This window comes from Lagopus leucura, unplaced genomic scaffold (genome assembly GCF_019238085.1).
Source record: "Lagopus leucura isolate 7727_CA_CO unplaced genomic scaffold, USGS_WTPT01 Super-Scaffold_100004, whole genome shotgun sequence".
In the NCBI taxonomy this organism is placed as follows: domain Eukaryota; kingdom Metazoa; phylum Chordata; class Aves; order Galliformes; family Phasianidae; genus Lagopus; species Lagopus leucura.
This window is the reverse complement of record NW_024962264.1, coordinates 61458641-61484531: the sequence shown is the minus strand read 5'-3', so window position 1 is coordinate 61484531 and position 25891 is coordinate 61458641. Positions and strand designations below refer to the sequence as shown.

The 25891-nt window shown below is 37.5% G+C and overlaps 2 protein-coding genes across 7 annotated transcripts in view; both read left to right on the top strand.

Moving 5' to 3' along the window:
* The window catches only part of GRK4 (G protein-coupled receptor kinase 4), a 36166-nt gene extending 22975 nt beyond the window's left edge, over positions 1–13191 (top strand). For both annotated transcript variants that reach the window (XM_042870713.1, XM_042870712.1), the window contains exons 10-16: positions 2214–2251; positions 4178–4267; positions 4651–4859; positions 5628–5765; positions 6306–6443; positions 7315–7437; positions 8769–13191. In XM_042870713.1, coding sequence (XP_042726647.1) covers positions 2214–2251; positions 4178–4267; positions 4651–4859; positions 5628–5765; positions 6306–6443; positions 7315–7437; positions 8769–8822 — 790 coding nt within the window. In that variant the 3' untranslated portion in view covers positions 8823–13191. The remainder of the gene's footprint in view (positions 1–2213; positions 2252–4177; positions 4268–4650; positions 4860–5627; positions 5766–6305; positions 6444–7314; positions 7438–8768) is intronic.
* A 2961-nt stretch (positions 13192–16152) lies between these two features.
* Positions 16153–25891, top strand: part of HTT (huntingtin) — a 78534-nt gene continuing 68795 nt past the window's right edge. For all 5 annotated transcript variants that reach the window (XM_042870875.1, XM_042870876.1, XM_042870878.1 and 2 more), the window contains exons 1-4: positions 16153–16259; positions 21520–21603; positions 22081–22201; positions 25121–25180. In XM_042870875.1, coding sequence (XP_042726809.1) covers positions 16168–16259; positions 21520–21603; positions 22081–22201; positions 25121–25180 — 357 coding nt within the window. In that variant the 5' untranslated portion in view covers positions 16153–16167. The remainder of the gene's footprint in view (positions 16260–21519; positions 21604–22080; positions 22202–25120; positions 25181–25891) is intronic.

Below are 25891 nucleotides of genomic sequence, written 5' to 3'. Positions count from 1 at the left end.
ATTTTTGTGATTATCCATATATGATCACAGTTAAGTGTGCTGTAAAGGCAGTGAAAGAAGGAAAATTCAGAAATTCTGAAATAAAATTCCTCAATGCAAGCAGGCATCAGTAGATGAAACTAAAATCAATTCATCTTGTTAGTTTGTTCAGATCTAGAATGGCAGTTCCAATGTTAAGGCAGTTCTAATGTTAAATTCTATTATATTTGGCACGTGTTGCCATCAGTAGCAAAATGCCTCAATGTGCAAAAGCCAGGCCTATCTTTCTTCTCTTTTAACATCAGTTTTTAGAGTATGGGCCACATGTCAGTGTGAAAGCTACTGCTCAATGTCAGCAGTGCTATCAGAGCTGTCCTGAGTACCCTGGAGGTGGCTGTGCCATTCTGCGAGAGGAGTTCCCACTGGATTAGAAGAACAGGTGCAGATCTGGAAGGAGGGCCCTGTTCTGCCTGGTGGGGATTGAGCCAGTTCACATGTTTTGTGTTAGTTTGTGAAACTCTCTGTAACTGGCCATGTGTTGGTGCCATCAGAAAAGTAAGTAAACACAGGAACAAGCAGTAGCAGAGTTGTTAATCCGTTACACAAAATGTTTGATAATAGGTGGATTGAAATCAGGATTTGCATGAGACAGAGTGGGGAGCAAATGCCTCTGTTCTAAAAGGTATGGTGGTATAAGCTGTAACATAAACAGAGCAGTGCATGCTTGCTTCAATTTAAAAAATATATGTATTTTTCAGTCTGTTTTCAACATGCACCTTTGTTTTGTGAAGATTGCAGACATAAAGTCTGCTTTATGAGAGGAAAGCTGAAGCTCCTGTTCCTAGAATTGTTTTTAGCTCTCATTCTGAGCTTGCTTTTCAGTTGAGGTAGTCTGTTGTCCACTGCAGGACCAAGGCCTGTGTATTTCCACAGAAACTTTGGCTTCTCTCACAGTGGAGGAACAGACGAGGGAGAAAGATGATGCCCCAGTGCATCCCAAAGCTAGAATTGGTAGCTAAATTCTTGACGTTTCAGAGCTTTACTTCTTGTTAACTGTTTGGCCTAGAAACTAATAGTGGTACACAACTAGAATTCTAGCTTCAGTAAGTTCTAATATCAACTGTTGGTGGATCGAAGAACAGAATTAGCTTTGATTAAGATGTTTCTCTATGTATTATGTTTTAGGTTAGGCTTTAATCAGATTTCTGGGAACTGGATAGAAGTTTTTAGATCAGTTTACTTGAACTCATCTGAATGTTCATTATGTGTTTTACAGTAGACTTGCTTCTGCCTAAAATTTGAGATGAGTTTTGTTGTTTTTTTTTCTCTTTTAATCTCAGTATCTCCTGGTTTCCCTGATATTATAAACTTGTATCTGATGTGAATCGAAGGTCCCATTACAGGGACTGTTCAGACTTAAAGATTTATAGGGAAAACACTTTTGTATGTTTATTTTATGAAGTAATGAAACTAGCACAAATGCACATACCTTAGAGCATGAATTTAGCAATATCTGGAGAGAAAAGGTAACGCAGATTTGAAGAAACGTTTGTATGTTTCATTTTGAATGTAACTGCTAGAATGATCCTTTCTCAAAGTATTTCATTTAGGTTATTCACAGTTTCCTGCTTTTTGTACTAGTACCTTATCTTGTTGTAGTTGTACATGAAGAGCCTCTTTTTCAGCATCTGTAAGGGTACAATTGTAACATTAAAAAAATAAAAATTAATACCTCTTTAACTCTTTCCTGATTTTTACTGCCATTTAATTGCAGAAGAATGTTTCTAGTGAAGCTGCGCATCCAAAAGAAACAAACTGAGTAGAGCATCAAGCTGCAGCAAGTACTGGCTTGTTTTAACTTGTAAAGTTACATGGCTGATATGCTCAGGAGAAAGCTCTTTAATTCTCTTTAGTTTATGAGCACAAGCTGGATGTAAGTTGCTTTAGTGTAAAGATGCTGGTGTTATCTAGAGACTCTCATCTGTGAAATTGCTATTTTAGCCTAAATAGGATAAAGATTTAGGCAACTCAAGAGTTTGTGGTTATACCGTTTGTTTTATAGGTCCTCAACTTTGCAGCTTTTTTTTTTTTTTTTTTGTATGTAGGTATGATCTGGAAGAACCTCCTTAATCAGAATCGTTATCAGAAGTCCTATATTGCCCCAGTTACATTTCATGATAAGTGATAATCTTGTCCTCTGTATAATTAACACTTTTATTTATTTTAATTAATAGAGATCTGAAGCCTGAAAATATACTCCTTGACGACTGTGGTAAGTAAATAATTGAAATTAATTTTGAAATCAGGAATTACAGAACATACTTTTTAATCTCTTTAATTTCTTGCACAGTGTATCTTTGTGATAGGAGGGACTTGAGTGACAAATACTAAGTCTAGTGTATTTTCATTAGTAAATTAAAACTGTCCCTATTTCCTAGAGAATGTGAGAAAATACTGGGGTTAAGAGAGTGAGAAATTATATGTACTGTGAAAGGGATCCATTTCTCCTCTCATAATGACCTTTTTTCTTTCCTTCTCCCTTTCCTTTGATTTAATATGATTAAAACTTAGCTGGATTTCTTTTTATTTGTCTTTTTGTTTATCTTACTACATTAATTTATTAGCTTTGAGGTCAGAGTTACACCTAAAGAGTAAAATATGATGTCAAGCAATAAAGAGGAAAGAAATCTGAGGTGTGAGTGTTCGTTTCAACACTTCAACAAAAACAGAAGTTCTCATGGTTGCTAGTGTAGATGTGGCTTGGGAGAGTCAAATCAATATGAAAAAATATATTTTTCTTTTTTTTCCCCCAGAAGCCAAATTAATGTTCTTTAATGACTTTGTATTAAACTTACCGAAATCTTTTGAACTCACTGTAGAACATGTGCAGCAATTACCTTCTCTTAAGCTGAGGCTGAATATTGCCAGTTTGATCTTGTAATTGCTGAGTATTTCAGTTAAAGGAAAAACTGCTTTTGGAGTCGTTAACGTAGGATTTATTTTTAGTCTTTGAAGTCAGCGTGTTCTGACTGATAAACTTTGAAAAAGAAGATGCTTGGGAGAAGTCACTTTGCAACAGCTAAAGCTTTGGTGCACATCAAATACATTCTTTAATTCTTCTCTCCAGCAATGTCTAGCAAAAGTGACAGGCTTCTTTGAGGAAAAATGTAGCTGTGCAGGACTGCACTAGAATGCTTTCTTTCTGGCAGGGATATTCTGATCTTGTTCCAGAGAGCAGAGGAGGCTAATTAGAAAATGGCTTCAGGAGCTCAGATCCTGCACTTGACAAAGGGGTTCATCAGATGTTGGGGAACAGAAGAACATCTGAATATTTAAAATAGCATTTACTGCTCAGGAGCATTTAATTATTTCTAACCAGCATAAAAAGTGGCACTTAAGTTTTTCTAGTCTTTCCCCACACCATGATTATTTAGCATACGTAAAAAAGAAATTAATATGCTAACAATAACTAACACTGATGCTGCACTGCTTTTTGAATGACAAAGAAAACAGGTGCAAATGAATGTCAAGCATTTGAACGGGATACCTAGAGGGGTGATGCACTATCTAGGAAGCTTTCTAGACCAGAAATAAAACTAAACAAAAACACAAACAAATCCTTGAATGGTCTGGACTGACTCTGGCATCAACAGTTCTGAGTAGGTTCTGGTTAGGAATTTCTGTCCCTACTCCTATGCAGAAAGAAAAGTAGCATATTACTTGCACTTAGCATTACTAGGGTGCTCTCCATTAGAGGAAGACCTGATACTTCAGTACAGGCTACAGTTCCCTGATTGGAAATAAATGGATTAAATTCTGATGTTTTGTTAGGAAAGCTAGATTGTTTGTAGAGGGGAATACAGAATGGAAAAATAAAAATCTCTAATGTGTACATACAGAACTCCATATAAGCAGGCATTAATTTCTTTTTATAGTGGAGTTGCAGCCAATACCAAAGCTAGGAATAGAGCACTTAACATTTTTTTTGTCTGTGTGTGTGACCTTTTGTACTTCTCTTCTGTTACAAGTTTAAAAAAGGGGGGAAAAAAGGTGGGGACTTCTTTCTAGTTAAAGAAGCTTGGTTCTATGAGATATATGAATATTTTAATGATTTAGGTGTTTCTGATGAAGAGAAATTTCTTGTTATAGAAGTGATATTTTATTATTTGCTGACAGTTTTTTATCTTAATACGAACAGGACATATTAGAATTTCAGATCTTGGATTAGCTGTGCAGATTCCAGAAGGAGAAACGGTCAGAGGACGAGTTGGCACTGTTGGTTACATGGGTATGTGAAATATCCTTTGCTAGTTATGTTTTACCAGCAAGCTTGAATGACTTGTCCAAAGAGCTGCACTGGTTCTGCAGAGAAAGATTTTAATATGTGGTGGAAGATATTGGTAGTCAGTTTTAAACTTTCTTAATAAATGGGAAAAGTTAACATTGGGAACTGTAACTTTAGGTAGAACTTCTAAGAAAACACCTAATTTCTTCTAATCTTATTAAAAAATCTGATTGTTTTAAAACACTTACATGCATCTGTTTGATACACACAGTATTCAGTGTAGGAATTAACATTTCTTCAAGAAAAAGGGGTTGCTTAAAGACCTTTTGTACAGTACCAAAAGAGTATTAATTAAATTATTGCTTTTTTTTTGTCTATTTTTGTAGCTCCAGAAGTGCTCAAAAATGAAAAATACACGTTCAGCCCAGATTGGTGGGGTCTTGGTTGCTTAATTTATGAAATGATTGAAGGACAGTCGCCATTCAGGAAGCATAAGGAAAGGGTCAAACGGGATGAGATTGACCGGAGAGTAAAGGAGGACCAAGAAACATATTCAGACAAGTTCTCTGAGGAGGCAAAATCCATTTGCAGGATGGTGGGTGAAGGGACATAGAGGTTTGAAAATTCAATTTCTAATCCCTTTGTAGAGATGAGCTGCTTTATTTTAGTCTTCTATTGAATTTTTTTCAAGGCTGGAGTGAGGTGTAGTGAGGGTACCAAAATCTTTCTTTGGTTCCAGTGGACATTTCTGACGATCCATGACTTGTTTATTTTATCAAATTTTGATAATTCTGAACTTTTTAAAACTTAAGGTAGGCAGCGTAAAGTGGTTTCTCTCTCATGTGAATGAAAAATGCACCATTTTTTAGACCATAGGGTACAGCTTTGATACTGGATGTGGAGAAATTGCAGTTGTACATGACCTTCCTTCTCTAAAAGAGCCTGTTTAAGACAGCAGGTATTTTTAATCTTCTGTGCTCTTAAATTTATTAAGGAGTGCGCCTGTACAGAAAGCTTCAAAAACTTCTTTACTAGTTTATGCAGAATAAATAAATTACTTACACAGATCTACATTTTTTTCTATGATTTTTCCTGCAAATAGAGCCTACTGCAAAAGCTATTCAATGTGGCATCAATTAAAATAATTTCATACAACTTTTGGTCTAGTCTTTACTGCCAGAAAAAGTAACAATCTTTCTTTAAGGATTCTTTTGTCTACAATGTTGTAATTTGAATTTCCAGTTCATTTTGATACCACAATAAAGTTCATCTTCTAAAAGACCAAGAAAGGAAGGGTTGTGTTTTTTCTTCTTAATTGAGAGATCACATCACCAGGACAGCCTCTTTATTCATATCTTTGCAGTTACTTGCAAAAAATCCAGGGGAGCGACTGGGTTGCACGGAAAATGGAGCTGCTATTGTGAAACAACATCCTATTTTCAAGAATATTAACTTCAAGAGGCTGGAAGCTAACATGTTGGAGCCTCCATTTTTGCCAGATGTAAGTAGGTGAGACAGATTTGATTAGTATCTAAAAAGGCATGAACTGCGTAATTCTGTGTCAGTTGTCACGTGAACTGCAGATAAACTTCTGCAGTTACTCACATTGGCTGGAGATTACCATTGTAGGTATTTTCGGCTAGTTTTGTGGCATTTCATCTGAGAATACTGCTATAGGATAATATAGTATGTCACTGTAGAGCTTTCTAACCTGATTTCTGTTAGCCCTGAAAACTCAACTTTCCCAGATCAGGTGCTAAACATATTAAGTTTGGCTTTGAGGAGTTCAACTCTGGAGCTGAAAGGAAGCTGCCTGAGGACAAATAAACTGTGAGGACCAGTAAGAAGATCACAGATGCTGCATGCTCTTCTTCTTTTGATGCTCTTGTTCTGTTACTTGCAGGATGGATGGAACTCCCCAAATGCATTATGACAAGATTCTGTTAAGTTTTTTGCATTTCTGTTGTGTAATATAATGTAATTTAGTCTGCTCACCTAGGGCAAAAAGAACTTAATGAAGTAATCTTGTATTGTACTGCAGCCACGTGCCGTGTATTGTAAAGATGTCCTGGACATAGAGCAGTTCTCTACAGTAAAAGGAGTGAACCTGGATACTACAGATGATGACTTCTATTCCAAATTTGTTACGGGTTGTGTCTCAATCCCTTGGCAAAATGAGGTATATATTTCAGAAAAGATTTTCTTTAGTGCAATGATTAAAAGACTTAGTGTGGGATAAATTTACAATACTTTTTTTCCCCAAAAAACATTAATTACTAAAAATTGAAGGACCACAATATGTGTAAAATGAAAAGTGACATCTTACTGCGATCAACAAGACTTCAGCAGCATTGTCACCATGTTTTCTTCGTTCTTCTGCCATATGTATGAAGTTTTACTCTTCATAGGCAAATAGTTTTCATACTGTTAAACAGCTAATAGGCTTGCTTGGAAGCTGTTGTTTCACTCTATCGTGCCCAAGCATCAATAGAATATCCAAGTGACTTAGTAATACAGAATCACAGCTTACCTCTTCTATGGTTTCAAAGCGAACTATTCAACATTAGTAAAGTAAGACTTCCTTTTAAGGCTGCTGAATGAGCAGTCTGGGATTCTGTATTGATAATTCTCATTCGAAGTTTAGTCCATAGTATAAAATGTTAGGCTAGAGCAACTGAAGTGAGCTGAACAGACAAAAAGAAAAGCAAGTATTTAATGATACACAAAGCAAATCCATTCTGATTCTAAAAATGTATGCTCATTGCATTATAGGCAGGAGCAATTCTTTACAAAAGGGAAGGAGCATCTTAGTGCTTGCCTGCATGATAGTGCTCATATTGTTGTTCTTTAAATTTGTCTCAGTGCTCAAGAAGAGTTAATATAGATTTTGTGCTTTCCTTCAAGTAGGTTTGCAAATGATGTAGTTTTAGTAGCATGAAACTGACATTTTTAGCTTGTTAGGAGTAACCACTCAGAGTAAGTGGGTGATGAATGCAGTGTGTTTGAGAGGCTTGTATGGATACTTAATTTATGTTTTATATGTTTCAAAGATGATTGAAACAGGATGCTTTGAAGATATTAATGCATGTGAAACTGATGGTACTGTGTCATCAGACAGAGAGAGGTCTCCTAAACCAAAGAGAGGCTTCTTTCACAGACTTTTTAGTGGAGAGGTAAGAGTGTTTTCTTTTCTTTGATAAGAAAATTACCAGTAAGACCTTAAAATCTGTTCAATTTGAGCGTTTTTAAAGTTGATTTATGATAGGAAAAGCTTTTTTCCCTGAATGCTTAAATAATGAAACCTGGCTTATGCCTTTATCCCTGCACTGCATTTCAGAAACTGTGACAACCCATATAAAATCCAGGGGTTTTTTCCTCCTTCAGCATTCTGCTTTCTCTAGCTTGCTAGCTGTTGCCTGTGGAGGGGAAAGAAGTACTGTATGTTGCTAACGCTGTATTGCACATCTTTCTTTTCTGGAGATACTAACTTCAGTCGTGCTCCTTTGATAGTTTTTGTAGAACTTATGAGTAAATGATTTGAGAGATAATTGAGGGCTCCTTTTGCAAAAACTTGTATAGAACTGAACAGTGAACTCCAAAATTAGTGTGATTGGGCACAGCAATATAGTACTTCTTCCTTTACAAAGATGGACTCCCAGTAAATCATTGTGGTGTATTAAGCTATGCAAAGATAACTCCTAAATGAATGAGTGTGAAGAACTGTTAGGAAACAAATGTTAATATACTTCAGCACAAAGCTTTAATTCCTTTACCAAAACAACATATGCTTACCTAACTTCTGATAATGCACAGCCTCTCTTACAGAAAAACTTTATTAAAAAGTAGAAGTGGAAGTTATATGAGCTGAATACCAAAATACTGTCTAAAAGGCATGACAATATCCTTGCTTATTGCTGTTGAGAAGTAAACTGTAAAGACTTTCAGTTGAAGATACTGTACATAATTCTGCTTGCTCAGTATGCCTGCACTACGGAGTAGAATTCTCTTCAGAAGCTTAGTACATTTCAGAAGGAGGAACTCCTCTAGGACTTCTTTGGCTTTCAAGCAGAAATAGAATTTTAAATTTGCTAAGTAGCCACAACAGAGCCACATTAAAATTGCATGATGATGATTTTTGTCATCAGCTGGTAATTTGCCTCTGTACAATGGTACAGTGCTAATGGAATGTATAAGAGTACTGCTATTTTTAGTTCACCTTTCTGAATTCACTTTTTCCACATTTATATTGAAGGAATAGAAGGAATGGTTAAGTATAGTAATAATCTCACGTAACTGAACTTAAAGCTTGTGTCTTAGCATGGTTTTACCAAGCTGAATCAGTTTATACTGTCCTAAGGCCTTTCTACTGAGAAGGTTCCTAAAAATACTAGCATGGCTTGCAAGCCTTCAGCTGGTTTGAAAGGTTAAAAAAAAAAAAAAAACAACAAACCCCTACAATAGTGTTATCTTTGCAACTGAATTATGTTTCTGTCTTCTCTTGCAGGTCTGCTTTAAATCTGATTGCAGTGATGAGGAGCAGGAGTCCTCTAGACTTTAAATCACTTTACTGTCATCAAAAAGGATTAGCAAACTTTAAATGTTTTATATCTCTGTAGCAAAGTGTATTATATATATTTTTTATGAGTTCAAGAATTTTTGTACATTTGTACTTCATTTGTTTTAAGATGTATATTTTTCACTAAAGCTTAATTGTACAAAAAACGAGTGCCATTTGAGTGTGTTTCTGTATGTATTTGATTTATTTCTTCTCCCTACCCCTGCAATGGAATGAATCTAGAAATATTAATAGGATTTTAAAGGAGAGAAAGAACATCTATGGCATAAACTTCATTTGACTTTTTTTGCTCCTGGTAAAGATCTTCTTGTTCATTAGACCTTTATTAGCTGTTTTCTTAAGAGTAAAATTGCTGTACTGATAAAGTTCATAATTCTTGTATTATCTGGCTGCATGGCAGTGCCATCATCTAATGCATCTCAAGAAAACTGCTAAGGAAATAAAGGAATTCAGTGCACTGTGGCTAGCTATTATGAAGTGCTGTTTGCTTATAGATTTGAAATAGTCTTGGTCTTATTTTTATCTAGAATTCTGGACATCTAGCTTAATCTTGTGACCAACTGTATCACCCCCTACTCCTTTCTGTCTTTTGTACACATTCTCTCCATACAGTTCCTCAACATGGACCATGCAAGTAGACCTATGCCAAAATTTTATAACTGCTTTTGTGTACTTTGTTGCCCTTACTGAAAGGACTTTTTTTTACCTGTGGGAACGCATTTTTTATTTTTTTCTGTAAATGAAATTGTTTACAACTCCATGTAGGATGTTAGGGGTTTAGAATGGGTAAGAAAACAAACCACAGGCTCTTAATGCTATCTTCTCTGCTTATCATGTTGTGATATGCAACATTATAGGGTTGGCAGCGATCACTGCCACTGAGGGAAGGAAAAGCTAGTGGTAGTATTAAATTTAACAATGTAAATAATCTTTTCTTATAACTCTCAAAAGCATAAAGATTAAAATCTCCTTGGTTTTAGCGATCATAAGATTGCTTAATGCAGCTGTGGAGCTGCTGTTAAAGTTTTAGTTATGATTACCTTATGTTTGTGAGTAAAAACTGTTTCCAGTTTGATGGAAGCTTGTAAAATATCTGTTCTTCTGGGCTCAAAGTATGCCTTTTTTTTTTTTTTTTGAGAAGCTCTGTGTAAAATGTTTTATCTGTGTAGGAGAAGAAACTTAGGGAGCACATTTCATGAGCCTTTTCTGTTTCAAAATTTAAATTAGTCTTGAAATATTCTTGAAGTTGGAGTCATGACTTTTTGCTATATGTTATGTTCTGTATTCTGAAGATTGTCTCCACAGAGCATGCTTTTTTTTCAGTTTCTAATCTCTAGGAACCAAGCAGACTGCATATGTTCTATATGCACCAACTGAATATCTACCTCAATAGGTTTCTGCTTGTGATTCACAGACCTCCCTGGGAGAAACTCAGCATGCTCCAAAGATACATCTGATAGTTGAGCCTACTGTGGGTATAAATTCACAGTATTTTGTTTCTGTGCAGGAATGTTTTAATGAATTAGAATTTGAAATAAATTGGAAAACTAAAGTTTTACAAAATTCTGCTGGGGTGCCTCTTTGACATTGTTCCTCATGAATATTGTGCCACACAGAAATGATGGTTAGACTCTTTTTCTGTGTTTTCAGTGCATGTTTCCTGATGTCTAACATGACACAGAGGACAGCAAAATGTCCGTGGGGGAAGAGAGAAATTGGCAGTGGGAGAGAGAAATTCCTGCATGACAATCTGATGCAATAGTGAGGGAATGGGAGACTTGACAGAGAAATAAGTGAAGTAAGGGTGTTGGCTAGAACCATTATGTGTGAGACAGCGAGCTGGCACAGTCTGACCTGACCCTCTTTATCTTGTACAACAGTAAGAGAAGGACATTTCTCCATTCCCACCTTTCTAAAGAGGTAATGGAAGTGTTTTAGAAATACCTACCTGATGGGGCTATCGATTGTGTTTCTCTTACTAAGGATTTAATTTTCAAATATCTTAGGTTTACCATTCTGAGTCAAATAAAGGTGACAGAATTAACATTAGACACATGGAGCAACCGTCTGGATTTAATGTCTGCTAAGAGTAACTTCAGACTTAGGCAAGAATACCATGGACACAAACTGAGTAACTTTTGTGAATTGACTTAAAGAAAATGTGAAAGTATATTCATTACATATTTCAAATTTCTTCTCTATTTTAGAGAGAGAAGAATTTTAACATAAAATAAATAAAAAATGTTCCCCCACTTTGGAGTGCAGAGGTATAACACTTTTTCTCCAGGGTTCTCCCGAGAAAAGAATCTAGATAAACTGGCAAACTGTTTCTCACAATTGGTTCTTACAATTATTTATACTTATGCTCCTCTGGACAAGGAACTTTTGACCACATGTGACTTTTTTGCGTGTTTTTCTGAAGCTTTCATTTCACAAGTTTTTTCCTTGGGTTATGAATAATAATTCTAAGTATTTTTTAAGGGGAACTACATGGTAGCAGGATTAAGTTCTAAATTCTATTTTTTTTTACCACTAAGGTCAAGACAGCATTTTTCAATTATAAATTTGTTCCTTTTATCTCCATTCACCATAATAAGTATGACCTTATTCTTTGCACAATTTATTAACTTTGTTATTTATATGAACAATAAATACATTAAAGCTGTCAAAATCTGCACAAGTGTCAAAGTTTAAAATGTAAGCAATTAGAAATATAAGCACATAATAACTGGATATTATTTAATGTAAATCATCAACTAGGACAAGAAACTGCAGGAACCAATGTAATTCTTTTCACATGGTACTTGAAGATGAAGTTATGCTATGTAATCTAAAGTGGCTAATATTACTAGCTTGGAGATACACTTTGAGAAGTGTGAAAAGGGTAAGGAGATGAAAGCAAAACACTGGTATGCCAAATGTAATTTGAATTTTGTTATTGATTTTTTTTTTCATAGGATGCAGATGAGAGAAGGCAGCAGGTTGTATTTACTGATGATATAGACTTTTATTTCTATGAAGCTATAATTAAACAAAGAAAATTTCTTGTTCAGAATGCCTTCATTACACCTCTATGAATTCAGATTCTAGATGTGTTACAAGATTTTAATAGCAGTGAGACAATCCAGCAGCCCAACTGCTTTGTTCTGTTGGTGTGAGATATGGAAAGATCTATCAGTCCTGTGGAGTTATTTCAGTGAGATCAATCCTTCTCTGTAGCTTTTGTTTCCGAACATTTTTTGTGCAAGTCTTCATGCCTGTTTGTGCATACCTCATGAGTCAACATCTAGAGCTCCAAATTCAAACTGTGAAACAATGTACCAGTATCTTATTGGTTTACTTAATACGATTATTGTGATCAGCAGAACAGAGTCTTCATGCCTCAGGGTTGATGTCTTTCTTCAAAAGAAACTGACAGCTTTTTTTTTTTTTTCCTTAGAGCTGTAAAGATCATAATAAAGATGTTGCAGTCTAGAAACAATACCAACAAACCAGTCTCAGTTGGGGGGGAAAAAAAAACCAACCTCAGAATAAAATTGCCTAATTTGAGAAATCTGTGATAGAAGCTGTTAAAAACAAGCAAAGAAAGCCCAACAATTTTTAGAAGGTACTTCAATTATTTTTCCAATATAGATGTGAGAAAATTCATAGCCAAAAATGGAGAATGTTTGTTCAGTGTTTCTCGCAAAGGTCTCATTTCTTCATGTGCTGGTTTGCTATATTTTAAAGAAAGCAGAGAACATCTTCCATGTTCAAGCAAAATCTGATACAGATTGTATTTGGTAGTCATAATAAGCAAGAAAGATCTTGATTCACGTAAGCATCAGTATGTTCAACTGTAACTAGTTACAAGTTACTAAAGTAAACTAGCAGAAATAATATTTTTTCTCATGGTTTACCTGGTATATTAAGTTAACAGTGGAGATGTCATCTTCATTTTTGAAGATTTTTCAGTAGGAACTTTTCTTTAAGATATACTGAAAAAGGATTATTTTTGTTTTAAAGTAAAGATAAGCTAAATTTATGTTTATTTTGATTTCAATTACCTGCCTGGCTCCTTTTGGTAATAATGATGTCTCTTCTGCTGAATGTACAGTTCTTTTATTTCAGAGTTGTCCATGTGTTTTATCATAAGTTTTGCATATGGCACATAGGTAACCATCCTCCCATGCTCCACATATGTCCAAACCACCAGAATTCCTTCCAGTTATAGCAGTGTTGACTGTTAAATGTGACGTGTTAGTTCCAGAATTTCCAAACCACTCAAGTGATTGTTGTATGAGCTGTTTTCCTGGATATTCTAGCACTGTTATTCTTGAAATAAAAGCAAAACACTGCCACATCTTTCAAACACATGTATTTATTGTCTTATGTGATTTATTTACCAGGTCTTTTATGGTAGCTGGGGTAGGTGAAGTTGTAATTTAAAAATAAAAATCACAATTTGTTGAAATAGAAAACGTTTAAGATGTTTACCAATGTGAGACTGATGAATTCAGGAAAATTACCTGAGTATTTGCTCAGGTTACACCTTTTCTCTTAGTCTGATCTTTAGTTTCTGCATGAATTTCATACAGGTTTATGGGGATATGCTACTACTCACGTTTACTGTGGTAACACTGTGAATGCAAGATTGTTCAGCAGTTGCTTGTCGTCTGCACATTGAGTTTTCCATTGTTGAAGAAAAAAAAGATTTTGCAGGCTTCACTTTATTTAAAAAAAATATATATATATACCTTGGAATTAGATTTGTTTTATTTGCATCAAACTTTTTTCAGTGGTGCACTGCTTGTGTTTTCAAAATGTTGCCTTTCAAAAAAGTCTTTCACTGTAATTTTATTACATGAGTTCAAGGGCTAAGACTTTAACTGATATCTAGATCCGCTTCCATTTAAGGGTTTGTAACAATAATGTAACTGTTATTGGCATACTGTAGACTGTGTGCGTATGTTGAATTAGTGGGTCAGTAAAGTCTGTTGGATTACTGATTGGAATCAAGGACTTGCTGAATTGTTTCTGGCAGTGCTGGCTTAAGATTGCCTTTGGGAGAGAATATTTATTTTTGGCATGCTTATCTAACCCAGTACTGAGACTGAAATGAAGAGTTAGATTGTTGGTAGCACATGGTTAGGAAACATCCACAGCATTCATGCCTTTCTTTCAAACTAGGTTAAAGCATATTTCTTTTTGCTTCTGGAAGTGGAGATGAATTTGTCATCCACTGAATTATATATAACTTCTTAGTAGTGGCTGTTACTCCACTGAGACTGTGACTGTTTTATTCCTTTGTGTTAGAGTTGGATTTACAGAAATTCCTGTTATCCAACCTTTCCTGCTGTTGCTTGTCCTTTGCTCATTTGCCACCACTTTGTTTTTGGTCATTTTGTTTGTGGGGCTGCTCTTTGAGTAGGATCAATGACAAGATCTGTGTTTTTGCAAGTATCAGTGAATTTAAATTGGGAGAGCTTCCTGATAAAACACTTGCCAAAGGCCTCCAACTCGAGGTACCGTAGACTTCTCTCCCACTTACCCCAGCGTATGGATAATGAGCAGAAGGGCAGGCACTGCCAGCACAGTCAGGAAGAAGAGAGCAAAGAGTGTGGGCATGCATTGCATTGCATTTCTACCGGTGAGTCAGCAGCCCTTAGAGGAATGGTGCACATTTTGATTTAAAGCTTCAGAACAGTTTTGCAAACACTGACTTGGTGGCTTGTTTAATCTTTGATAAAAGCTTGTGCTCTTTTTGATCTGCTTAATTTATTTTGAAGCATGGTGTGGCATGTACAATTATCACATGGTGCATGCAGCACTCTGGCTACATGGTCATATTTTCTTGTACCATTTGCTAAATAAAAAATTTGTGGTAATCCCTACATTCTAGAGAAAGCTCTACAAGCTTTATTCTGAAACCAGGAAAAGTGTAAATGTCTTATTCTTTATACCTTAAAAGCTCATATTTTATTACACATTTACAACTAAACAGTGGCTTTTCATAGTTTGTTATTTTCAGTGTTGTAGGTAGTTTTATTTTCAGGCAAACAATCCAAGTGGTGCATCTTTTATTCACATGCTAATAATTAACTGGCAGAGCAATGTTTTAATGAGTGTTTGGCGATAAATGATCAGTGCGTCTCCTGTAGTTTTCCAGCAGTTACACTGATGGAATCGGAGTTTTATGGGGATATAGACGTGTGCAAAGGTGTGAAGGGCCAGAAGCCGTTCTGCATTTCCATCACAGGGACAAAGTCCATGTTTCTGAGGTACAGCTCAATTACCAGTGCTGATGTTCATTTAGATGTTGTACAGAGGGACGTGATTTAGTGGGAAGTACTGGTCATAGGTGGATGGTTGGACTGGATGATCTTTTAGAGGTCTTTTCTAACCCTGGCTGTGCTATGATTCTGATGTCTCAGCAATATTAGGTACATTAAAGCATTAGTTGTAATTGAACTCATTACAGTATTTTTAGTTAAAAAAAAAATAAAAATCTTAATGCTTGGATTACACTATCTTTGAGAGTAGGCTTTAAAGAGGTATGTTTAATATGTGCTTTAAGAGAGCAAAAAGCTGTCCTGACCGAGCAGGTCCAGCATCATGAGGATGATGCTGAGAGGCCAGCGGGGCCCCTGCCAAGCGCTAAGTGCCTGGTTCCTGTAAGTGTTTTCCCTTTTTCCTCAGAGCCCAAAATAACGACGAGGTGCGGTAGCGCTTGGCAAGCACCTCAGCACGATAAGGACCTCCTGGCACTGGGGGCGGCGGTGAGGGCGGACAGCTGAGGGGTGAGGCGGCTTTAGGGCCGGCGCGGTCCCCCACTCTGCCCGTCACGAGCCGCCAGCGGGCGCCCCGCTTCCCGCTCTGTGACAGGCGGAAAGAGGCGGAGCTCTCCTCTTGATTGGTCGGAGTGCCTGTCGCTCTGTTTGTTGCCCCGCCTCCCTCGATAGCCCGCGTGCCCGTGTGTACGGCCGTGACGGTCTGCGTGACCCCAGGCATGCGCTCAGCGTTGCCCCGCGTTGAATACTCGCTCCGTGGTGGGCGGAGCAACCCGGGCAGGGGGCCGGGCCGTAGCGCGGGGGCTGCTGGGCCAACCCCAAGATGGCGGCGCGGCAGCGGGGTGGAGATTGCAGCCCCCTACGGCGGCTCCCCGGCTCGACGCGGCTGTGAGGCGCGGAGCGGTCTGCACGGGCGGCGGCGCCTCGGCGGGCGGGAAGGTCGCTGGGAGAGCCGGGCAGGGCGAGGAGGGAGAGGCGGAGAGTCGGGCGCGTCGGCAAGGAGGCGGGAGCTCGCCCGTGAGAGGCGGGCCGGTGCCGCCGGCGCGGGCGGAGCGGCGATGGCCACCATGGAGAAGCTGATGAAGGCCTTCGAGTCGCTGCGCTCCTTCCAGCAGCAGCAGGTGCCGGCCGAGGAGTCGCTGCAGAGACCGTAAGTGAGCGGCACGGGGCCCGGGGGCTCCTCGGTGCTTCAGCTTTCTCTTCCCCAGGGGGCTGAGTCGCAGCCGGGGCCGGGCGGGGTTCCGGCTGCTGCCGGGGACGGGTCTGGAGGTGCTGCCCGTTTGCTGAGGCAGTTCAGGAGGCTGCAGGTTTCTAGGCAAAGGTTTGCAAGTGTGGCAGCCTAGATAATGAGAGGTACAGGAACGCTGGCTTTTGCAGAGTGGTTTTGGTTTTGGCTAGATATGCTGCTGGAGGTAAGGGGACAAAAAATCTTAAGTATAACTTTTAAGTCTAGGGCTTGTCTGTCTTTAAGGAGTTGACATGGATGGATGACTGCTTGTGGCAAACTTTGCTTGTAGTCTTACACTGTCACATGTCTTGAGCTCTAAGAGGAAACAGCACAAATGCTTCTGGTATCTCTTTGTGCCCCTAAAGATTAGGGGTGGAGGCACTGAGAAGACACTTGTTTCTATCTGTGCATTGCTCTGGTTTTGAGTCAGAGAACCTGCAGCTTTGCTGGAGGCTCAGGAGCTGTTCAGTGCCCCAGTGCTGCCTGTTGGGTTTGCTTTCTCTAAAAATAACTTCTATTGAGCAGGTGAAAAGGCATTAAGGATTTCCGTGCGCTTGGTAAGTGAGTCACGCTGTTGCTGTTTCTCCAGAGGCCAGGGGGACCAGAGAAACAGGCTGAGGAGCAGATAACTTCAAAATCGGCAGTTTCAGGTGCTTTTGGCAGAGCTGATCCACGGTGGCTCTTGGCCACCTGGTCCCACAGTATGGTTCGACACGGATGCCAGCTGAATTTACCATGGTTCACACTGCTTGGAGACTCTCATCTCAAACAGTTTTGTCGTGTCGTTGATACTCTGGGGACACAACAGATGAAAAACCTTATTTTCTTCATAAGCTAATTGTTTTTATACACGTCAATGTTTTCAGGGACTAATTGCTGTTTTATATTTTATTTGTACTATTATTTTGAGTGGCATGGAGAATAGGTGGACATCTATTTCCATTTTTTCCTATACATACCAGAAAAAGTCTAAGCAGATATTGTTAGGCTAGATCATCTTATTTCAAAAGAAAATAATTTGTGCTTGAAAATAATTTGTGATGCTTGCAGAGGGATGTTATGGTTCATGTTGAGGTTTGCATTTAGGCATACCATAGTCAAAGCACTAAGAAATCAAGCTTGTAATTGTCCTAGTTGACTTTGTTTTTTCTGTTTAAAAATAGACTGGATGTTTTCAGAAAGCTGATAGTATTGCATGCCCCCAGGAGCTTTACCAATTCAGAAAGGGCACTGAGCCTCATAAAAGCCTGTGAAAGGATATTGTGCCAATCTTTGGTGAAGTTTCCAAAATGGTTAGTGAAATATCAGGTGACGTCTTGAGTGTAACTCTCAGTATTGTTTGCATTTTCCATCCATTGGATTGGAAAAGAGAAATGCCTTTCTGTGTTCTTTGCACATGGGGACGTGCAAAGCGCTCATCTTAATTGTCATTCTGCACAAATAACCCTCAAATATTTTGTAGTGCTGTACAGTAACTTCCTAGCCTCCTATCTGTTTGCAGCTGTGAAAACAATGTTGCTTTACCTGTCAGTATTGAGACAATAAAGGGATTGGTGAATTTCATAGCATAAATACTGCTGGTTTGCTCTTTAATTGTTTAATTAAATATGTTTGGCATTATCCAAACAGATAAAATTGTCTTGTTGCTTAAATTAGATGAGTGAGACAATATCATTTCTTGAATTGGAGAGAATCACGTTATCGCAGGTGTGGATAGGCTTTTTTTTCTGTTTTTTTTTTCTGCTGTTTTCTGTAAAGTAAAATCCACTTCTATTTCTTATCTTCCTCTCATTTTTAAACAGACGCCTTAAATTGTTACAACACAATGTTCAGTGTTCTGTCTGCATGAGTGAAAAATACCCCAGAAAGCATTCCTTTTGGAGTGAGTGAAAATGGCCTCAATATTTTGTTGCAATTAAAAAGCAACAACAACAAACTCTCTCCTGACCTGTAATATTTTAAGGTCACAGAGGCTGGAGCATAGAGGGCATTTGCACAAGTGTATTGAAAGTCTTTGTGACAGTGACTTCTGAGATCTTGATGAAAATAATATCCTGATCTTTCTTTTATTATTAAAATATTATTTGAATTCAAACATTTATTGGTAACCCAAGAGCTTTTTTTTTTTTTTTTTTTAAGAGGTTTTAATCAGCAGTAATCATATATTGCAGTTCTAGTGCATGTTATAGACATGTCAGGTTGTGGCCTCCTCTCTCATCTTCTCTTTTGTTGTAGGTTTACTCTTCTGTGAATACTTAGGTTGAGCTCTCTGTCCTCAAATTGCTTCTTTAAGTTTCTGCTGAGGCACCTTACTGTCTCCCATCTCAATTTTTTGCTTTTTCTGCCTCTTGAATTTTGGTTGGAGTTGGGTTTGTTTTGGTTTGGATAATGAAGTTCCCACAGACTTGAAAATTTGGTCAGTCTGATGTAAAAATTGAATTTGTTCAGTGAAACAAAAGAGCAGGTGGGCTGTCATACAGCATCCTGTATCTTATTCATCTCACCCCTGTCACGGAGCTGACCAGAATGCTGTGCTAATCACACGTTTCTTCTGGAGAAGTAACTAGTTTTGATTTGACTGTTCTAAAGGCTGTCTTTTTGTTGTTTTTTTTTCCCCATCTTTGGAACAGTTTTCTCTTGTTTACCTGTTCTGATAGTTAATTATTGTAGTCATGTTAAATTGTGACCCATTTCAGTTTTACATTTGGTTCTGACCCTTGCATTTGGAGCCAAAGAACTTTCCAGTAATGGGCATTTTTCATTACTCACTGCCTTTTTTATCCTAGCTTTTTGTTTGAGTGAATCTGTGATTGTAGATAGGTTTTATCAGCACAGTCTGTAGAAATATTACAAGTTCTCTGCTTAGCTAAGGCTGTAAGAGCTGTTGACCTGCTTGTCAGTGGTAATTCCAAGATGAGTTTTTGGAGTTAATATTTCTAGGGTGCTTGTTCCTTTTCCAGTCTCTTGGTCTATCCACTGTTGATTGTATTACTGTATTGTTCAAATCTTTTGCTGTACTTCAGTTTTATTAGCTTTATTTTTAAGGTGCTGGTATTTCTGTTTGTTAGTAGAACCTTGAGTTTTCCCATTGCTTTTCTCAAGGTTAATGTCAAGCTGTTTGGCCTGACGTTTTTAAATGTTAGTTCAGCACCAGTGCTTTAGACCTTTTACACATCCTTAATTCCAAGGCTTAACAAAAGCGAGTTGGATCTTTTTGTGGCCAGCTCTTCTTGGGCTCGGAGTGCAAAATTATCAGGACTTGCTGATTTTTCTTATGTTATTTGTTAATATTCTTGGCTTGAGGCTGTCTGTAGAAGCCTGCAGAAGAAGCCTCCAGTGCCTGTGGGGTGAGGCTTTCCTGTTGGTACCTGCTGCTTTGGTATCTCCTGCCTTCTGTTCTTGAAACGTGAAGTGCTGTCTGACCAAACACTTGAGCTCACTGCCTCAGCTCTCTTCTGAGAAAAGCATGATGCTGTTGAGCCCCCAGGTGGCTCATCAGTACTTTCCCTGAGGTCTTCATAATGCCTCTGGATAAACCTTTCTGTAAAAAAAAATCCCTTGTGTCCTATCTCCAGAGACAAAAATATCGTTGTGTTAGCTTTCTCCCTTTGTAGACATATTAAATCTGTGTGCACATGATATACGTTAAATGTTTTCTTTCTCCCCTTCAGAAGCTGCTTTTTAGGAAGGCAAATACCAAATGGCAAATGAAGGATGCAGTGCAGCAAAGGCAGTTTGATGCTTTTCCTTCTTTCCCTTTGGGTAGTGACTCAATTTCTGTTCTTTCAATTTAAATGGAATGTGTGTAGTTCAGAAGTTACCATCTTTGTTTTCACTTGAAATTTTTCAGGCCATTTTTCTTTATCTGTTTTAATTATTTTTTTTTCAACTAACCATTTCAGAAGTGGCAGGCTCATGTTAGGGGAGCTCTTTGCTTACAGAAATCTGCCAGAGATCGATGGTGCTCATCTGTTATTACTGAGCATTGCTCCCTGCCTTGCCCAGGGCTGTATTAGCTAAAGAAGGGATCCTCTCTGAGGAATACCGAAGCTTACATTTGACAATATTTTTTTAGATCTAATGGAAAAATGGTGTTGTTTTGTTTTGTTTTCCTCATTAGTGTTCTCTAAAATGTTTGCAGGGGAGAAATGAGCAGATATTTGGAAGAAAAACTGAAATGCTGGGATGAAATAGATCCCCACTCCCAGTATGACAGAAGGAAAAGGACAGGGGTACTTATTTAAAAAAAATGTAGTAACGTTTGAGCTGAAGGAATTACAGCTTAATTCACCAGTTTTTGTCTTAATGGTGTATTTTCAGTTACTATGAAGTGTTTATTGGCTGTTTACTGTTGCCCCTTAGAGCTGTGCTATGTTAATGTAGTTCAAGGCTGTTCTGACCGCTTTCCAACTTCTACTTTAGAAACACTTGTTTGCTCTTTGATGGTTCTGCTGTTTTTTCTTAAGACAGAAAACTAAGTGTTAAAAATACAGATTACTTATTTTCACTTGGAAAGCAGAAGTGAAGTCCAGCATTCACTCATCTGTGAGTGAGTGAGCAGGTGCCTCATTGCTGGTACACGTGAGAGGTACCTTGGGGTGTGTTTTTCAGCGTCTGGGTTTCATCTGGTTAATTATTTATAGGTAATTTCCCTTTTCCTAGGGGTGGTTCTCTGTCAGGTAAGTTAAAAGTAGGAGACTTTGCATATAGTGAAATGAAAATTCAGTCATAGTTGTCAATCTGCCTCATTCTAGTGGTTTGTTGTTTTTTTGTTTTGGTTTGGTTTTTTTGTGGCTTTGTTTCCCCCCATTTCATGTATTAAAAAGATTGAGGATGGAGCAGGGAAGAAGCTTCTGTTATTTACGAGTTTATAGTATATGAGAGTGAATGCTAAAGTTTTCTAAATGCCAGGCTTTACACACTGGGCTCTGCATCTTCTGTAGATACGCATCCTTTGATTCTGTGACTTCAGTTGTCTGTTCTGTGCTTGCTGCTACTTGGCTAAGCTTCTCCTTAGTGTTACTATGAGGACAGGATTATAGACAGGTATGGACCACGTCTAGAGTTCTGCTATTTGGATGATGTCAGAATCATCTGGGGGGCTGTGATGTATGACAGAATTGCATTCATATAATTACTACTCACTTTTAGTCTTAGATTTATTTTAATTGTTTCGTTTTAGAAAGAAGGAACTTTTAACTACAAAGAAAGATCGAGTGAATCATTGCCTGACAATATGTGAAAACATTGTTGCTCAGTCTTTAAGGTAAGGCAACGTCTATCTTAAACTTGTTGCTTTAATATAACTTGCTGCATTAATATGAATAGCTGCTTCTGGTTGCTAGATACGTGTAGGCTTCCTGGTAGTTGCTGATTTTAAGTGCTCAACTTCTGTTTAAACTGCAGTGGTACAATGTTGGTTATTGCTGCTTCTTGTTGTTTGTGTTTTTTTAACTAAGCCTAAATGTAATAGTTTTCTTTAAACATTGGTAGAGTAGATACTATTCTATTTCAGACAGAAGAAAGCGAGGCAAAGTTGTCAAATAGGGTACCTGATTATGTAGGGAAAGAGCAGGGAAATAATCTCCTAACTCCTGATGAAACACTTATCTGCTGGATCATTTCTCCTCTTGTAAAACTGTACAGTGTATACATAGTAGAGTTTTGAAACCCCTTTATGAATAGCATTGATGTTTGCTTTTTGCCCTGCACAGTCTGATTTTTTCAATATTTGTTTATCTAGAAATTCTCCAGAATTTCAGAAACTGCTGGGGATTGCTATGGAACTTTTTCTCCTCTGCAGTGAGGATGCAGAATCTGATGTCCGGATGGTTGCTGATGAATGCCTTAATAAAGTTATTAAAGTAAGAACTTTTAGGTATTGTGTTAACATGTTCAACTTCTTCTTGATGCAGTGTTATTTGTGAAATCACACATTCTTTTAATTGCTTTACTTATTCTTGATAATCTCTTGTAATGCAAGAGTAAGCTTTAGGAAATTATGTCTTCTAAGGGGAGCTTTTTATGCATGGAGTTACATAAATTTTATATCGATGAAGGTATTTGAACTTGTCTGTGGTAATTTATTGCTCTGGTTTGTTTTTTTTATTCAGCAATTCATTAACTGTTCTCTTTAAGTTAGTTAAAAATCATTTTGGGATGGGAGGAACACTCTTGTTTTGTAAGCATGAGGCTATGTAGTATGTAGGAAAGCTAAAAATGTTACTGAAAAGCTGACTGTAAGATGGTATGACTTGTTCCAGACTAATGGCATACTGTAATTGTGATAGTGCTTTACTGAGACTTGGCAGAGGAGCTTTTAGGCATAATTAGGATAAAAGCAGTGTTCTGGAGTCTGTTTATTACCATACTGCAATCCAGAAACAAGGACTCGGTGGAGACAGCAGATGGATATTGATAGAAGGTCAGTCAAGGTCAAATTGTGGATTCAGCATACAAAATGAACCTTATGAGGAACTGATGTGAGCTGCTGCTTCCAGAACAGGTTTATCTTCACCTCTCCTTTCTTTTTCTTTTTCTTCTTGTGCAATGTGCCTGCATAATTAATCTAGTTGATACAAAATGAAGTCTTTATGAATCTGTAAATAAAAATTCTCCTTAGCTTGAAGGGGAGATGTAGAAGCAAGCAAACAAAAAAATCTGTATTTCTGTAGCAATTTCAGTTCTTTCTATTTGTTTGGTGTCTGTATGAATTAGTGATCTGGAAGTTTGCTGTTTGTAAAGGCTTATCCCATACTGATGGGGAATGAAGTAATGCAAATGTTTTTTTTACTCTTTTCGTTTTGTCCTGTAGCACTTTGCTCTGTTCATCTATTCATTCTAATGTAAACATTTTTCCCTTTCCAAGAGTTTAGCACTGCATGAAATGCATTCACCATTAAGTAGCATAATTTACTTAAGGAGATGCTTACATTTACTTAAGGAGATGCTCTGAAACTGTGTTAAAGAATGCAGACTTCCTTCCTTTCTTCCTTCTTTCATGAAATTGTTCCTGTTACGTTTACTGGTCTGTTTCACATTGTTGTTGACTGGAGAGCTTTTAGGAAACTTGAAACACTTCATTATTTTTATTTTTTTTTTTTCAGATCATTGTATAGTAGTTTTTCTTCTAAAGGTTATTTTAAATGATGGAGTCTTCTATCAGTCATTAAGCTTGCAGTTTGACCACAGCTATGAAATGGCAATAGTTGTATGGCAATAGTTTCTATTCTGTTTCAGTATTTATGCTCTGTGGAAGCAACTCAGTCTTCAGGAAGACCAGTCTGGTATATAAATGAAGAGGGAAAAAATCTACAGTTTTCTTTCTTTTGTGCAAGTATCAGTAATGCCAGTGATAAATGAAATGGTCTCAAGTTGAATGGGTTGTAAGGATAACTAAATCTTCTGAAGTCAAAATAGTAGCTGATGCTGCTTTTGTGTTGACTGATATCAATGCAGAGGCAGTGAACTTCAGGAAAACTTAATATTTAGGGGATGTAAGTGAGATTTGTCCCTAGATAGAGTAGCCTAGGCACCTGCAGTTAATAGTTAGAGTGCTTCTAACAGTATAAAGATACAAACAAGGTAATATTTTATTGCAATGACTAGTGTAGTTTGGGAGTCATAAAGATGTTGGGCATACAATTCTAGGATAGAGGAGGAGCAACAGACCTTCACTGACCATGCATAAGCAGTTGTGGCCTCCACATTAGCACTTGCCATGAAGATTTTATAGTTATGAGTAATCCTGTGAAGATGTGAGTTTAACGGTTGATGGTCAAAAATGGTGAATAGGAGACTAGAAATCACTGAATAACTGGACAAGGAGTAAAGAATCAAAGAGGAAGCATAGCACTGTTAAATCCATAATGCAAGCATTTGCACACTGTATGAAGGTCTTGTTTCAGCTGATGGAGTTATGGTAGAAATATTCATAGTGCTATGTGCTAGGAAAAAAAGGAAGAAAGGATAATCATGTGTAAACAAAATATTCTGTAGGAAATTATGTATAGTGGAACTAGTCTCATTTTTTCCCCATTTTGCCATTTGAAAGGTATAGGGAGAATGATTTGGGTTGAAATGAACAGAAAATGAACACTTCTCAGCACTTGCTTTCATTTCACATACTCTAATCCTTAATTGCACTTCAAGTTTAGAGCATAGTAAAATGTGTGCTCTCTCACAACATGGTTGATCAGATCCTGAAACAGGATTATTGCCCAGAATACTTACTAGTAATAAATGGATGCAGAAAACAGGCTAATGCATAAAAAAAAAAGGGTTCTCAAGGGTTATTAAAGCTTATGGTACAAATGCAGCCTCGGTTTGGGATACATCTGACAGTTTGTGGCTGTTTGAAAGTGGGGTTGTGTATAGCAAGGAATAACTCCCACTGCTTGCAGATACTGTTCTGGTATTTTAGTAGTCTGTTCATGAGTATCTATTACTGGCTGTTGCTGAAGGCATGGTAAGTTGGCTGTACCTGTGGTGTGCTGTACCTGTGGTGTGATGCCATATGGCCTTTTCTGGACAGATTGAGGTCAAGTAGCTAATACCAACTAATTTAAATACTATAATATAGTTTAATTTGTGGGATTGTCTGTGTATGTTTGTTCTTTGGGTAAAAGGTGATGGAATGTCTCTTGTACAACCAGAATGTGTTAAATACAGGATAACAGAGGGAGAAATGTTCTGTATTTTTAAAGCTGTTTTATTGCATGTGCAACTTTGTTCCTTTGAAGTGCCTCCACTCTGACATGTACTGACAGTGTATTTTATTGCAGGCTTTGATGGACTCCAATCTACCTAGGTTACAATTAGAACTGTATAAGGAGATTAAAAAGGTGAGGTTTGCCTTCTTTCATGTCCTTCTGCAGTATGCTATTTAGTGTTTTAGTATGAGATTGTAGCCTTAGTGTAAATAGCATGTTTACTTTTTTAAGGTCAAGATCAAAACCTCTCTTTTGAAATATCTGACTGCTTAAAATTATTCTACTCAGTTCCTTACTATTGGCCCTATTTACTTAGATTTTTTTCCACCTCAAAAGCTTATCTGGCAGAAAACGTGTGAGCATTTGGTGTGAACAGCAGTCTGAGATAGCCTTAGTAACTCTGCAGTCAAATGAATAAGCATATTAATGATGTTTGCTTCACTGAGTGAGCTGGAATGTGTAACTTCAAGGAGGAAGGTGGTGAAATATAGGTGGAGGACACTGAAATTCTTGATTTGCCAAAGTTTCATGCAGGAATTATTTGACCAAGACCTGTTACAATCTGATACATTTTATCTGATACATTTTTCTGATACATTTTATCTGATACAAGTTTTAATTAGGTTGCTTTGTGACTGTGTGATATATATTTACAGCTTATGTAAGAAACATAAGTAAAAATACTGAAGCATATCTTGGCACCACAGTGCGCAATTTAATGCCAGTCTTTATGTCAGTTGAAGATCTTTTTGTTTTATTAGTGTATGGATATTAAATAAATGCTGTTTTCAGCATGGTATCACTGAAAATCTTGTTTTGCATCTATAAGCATGTAGCAACTGG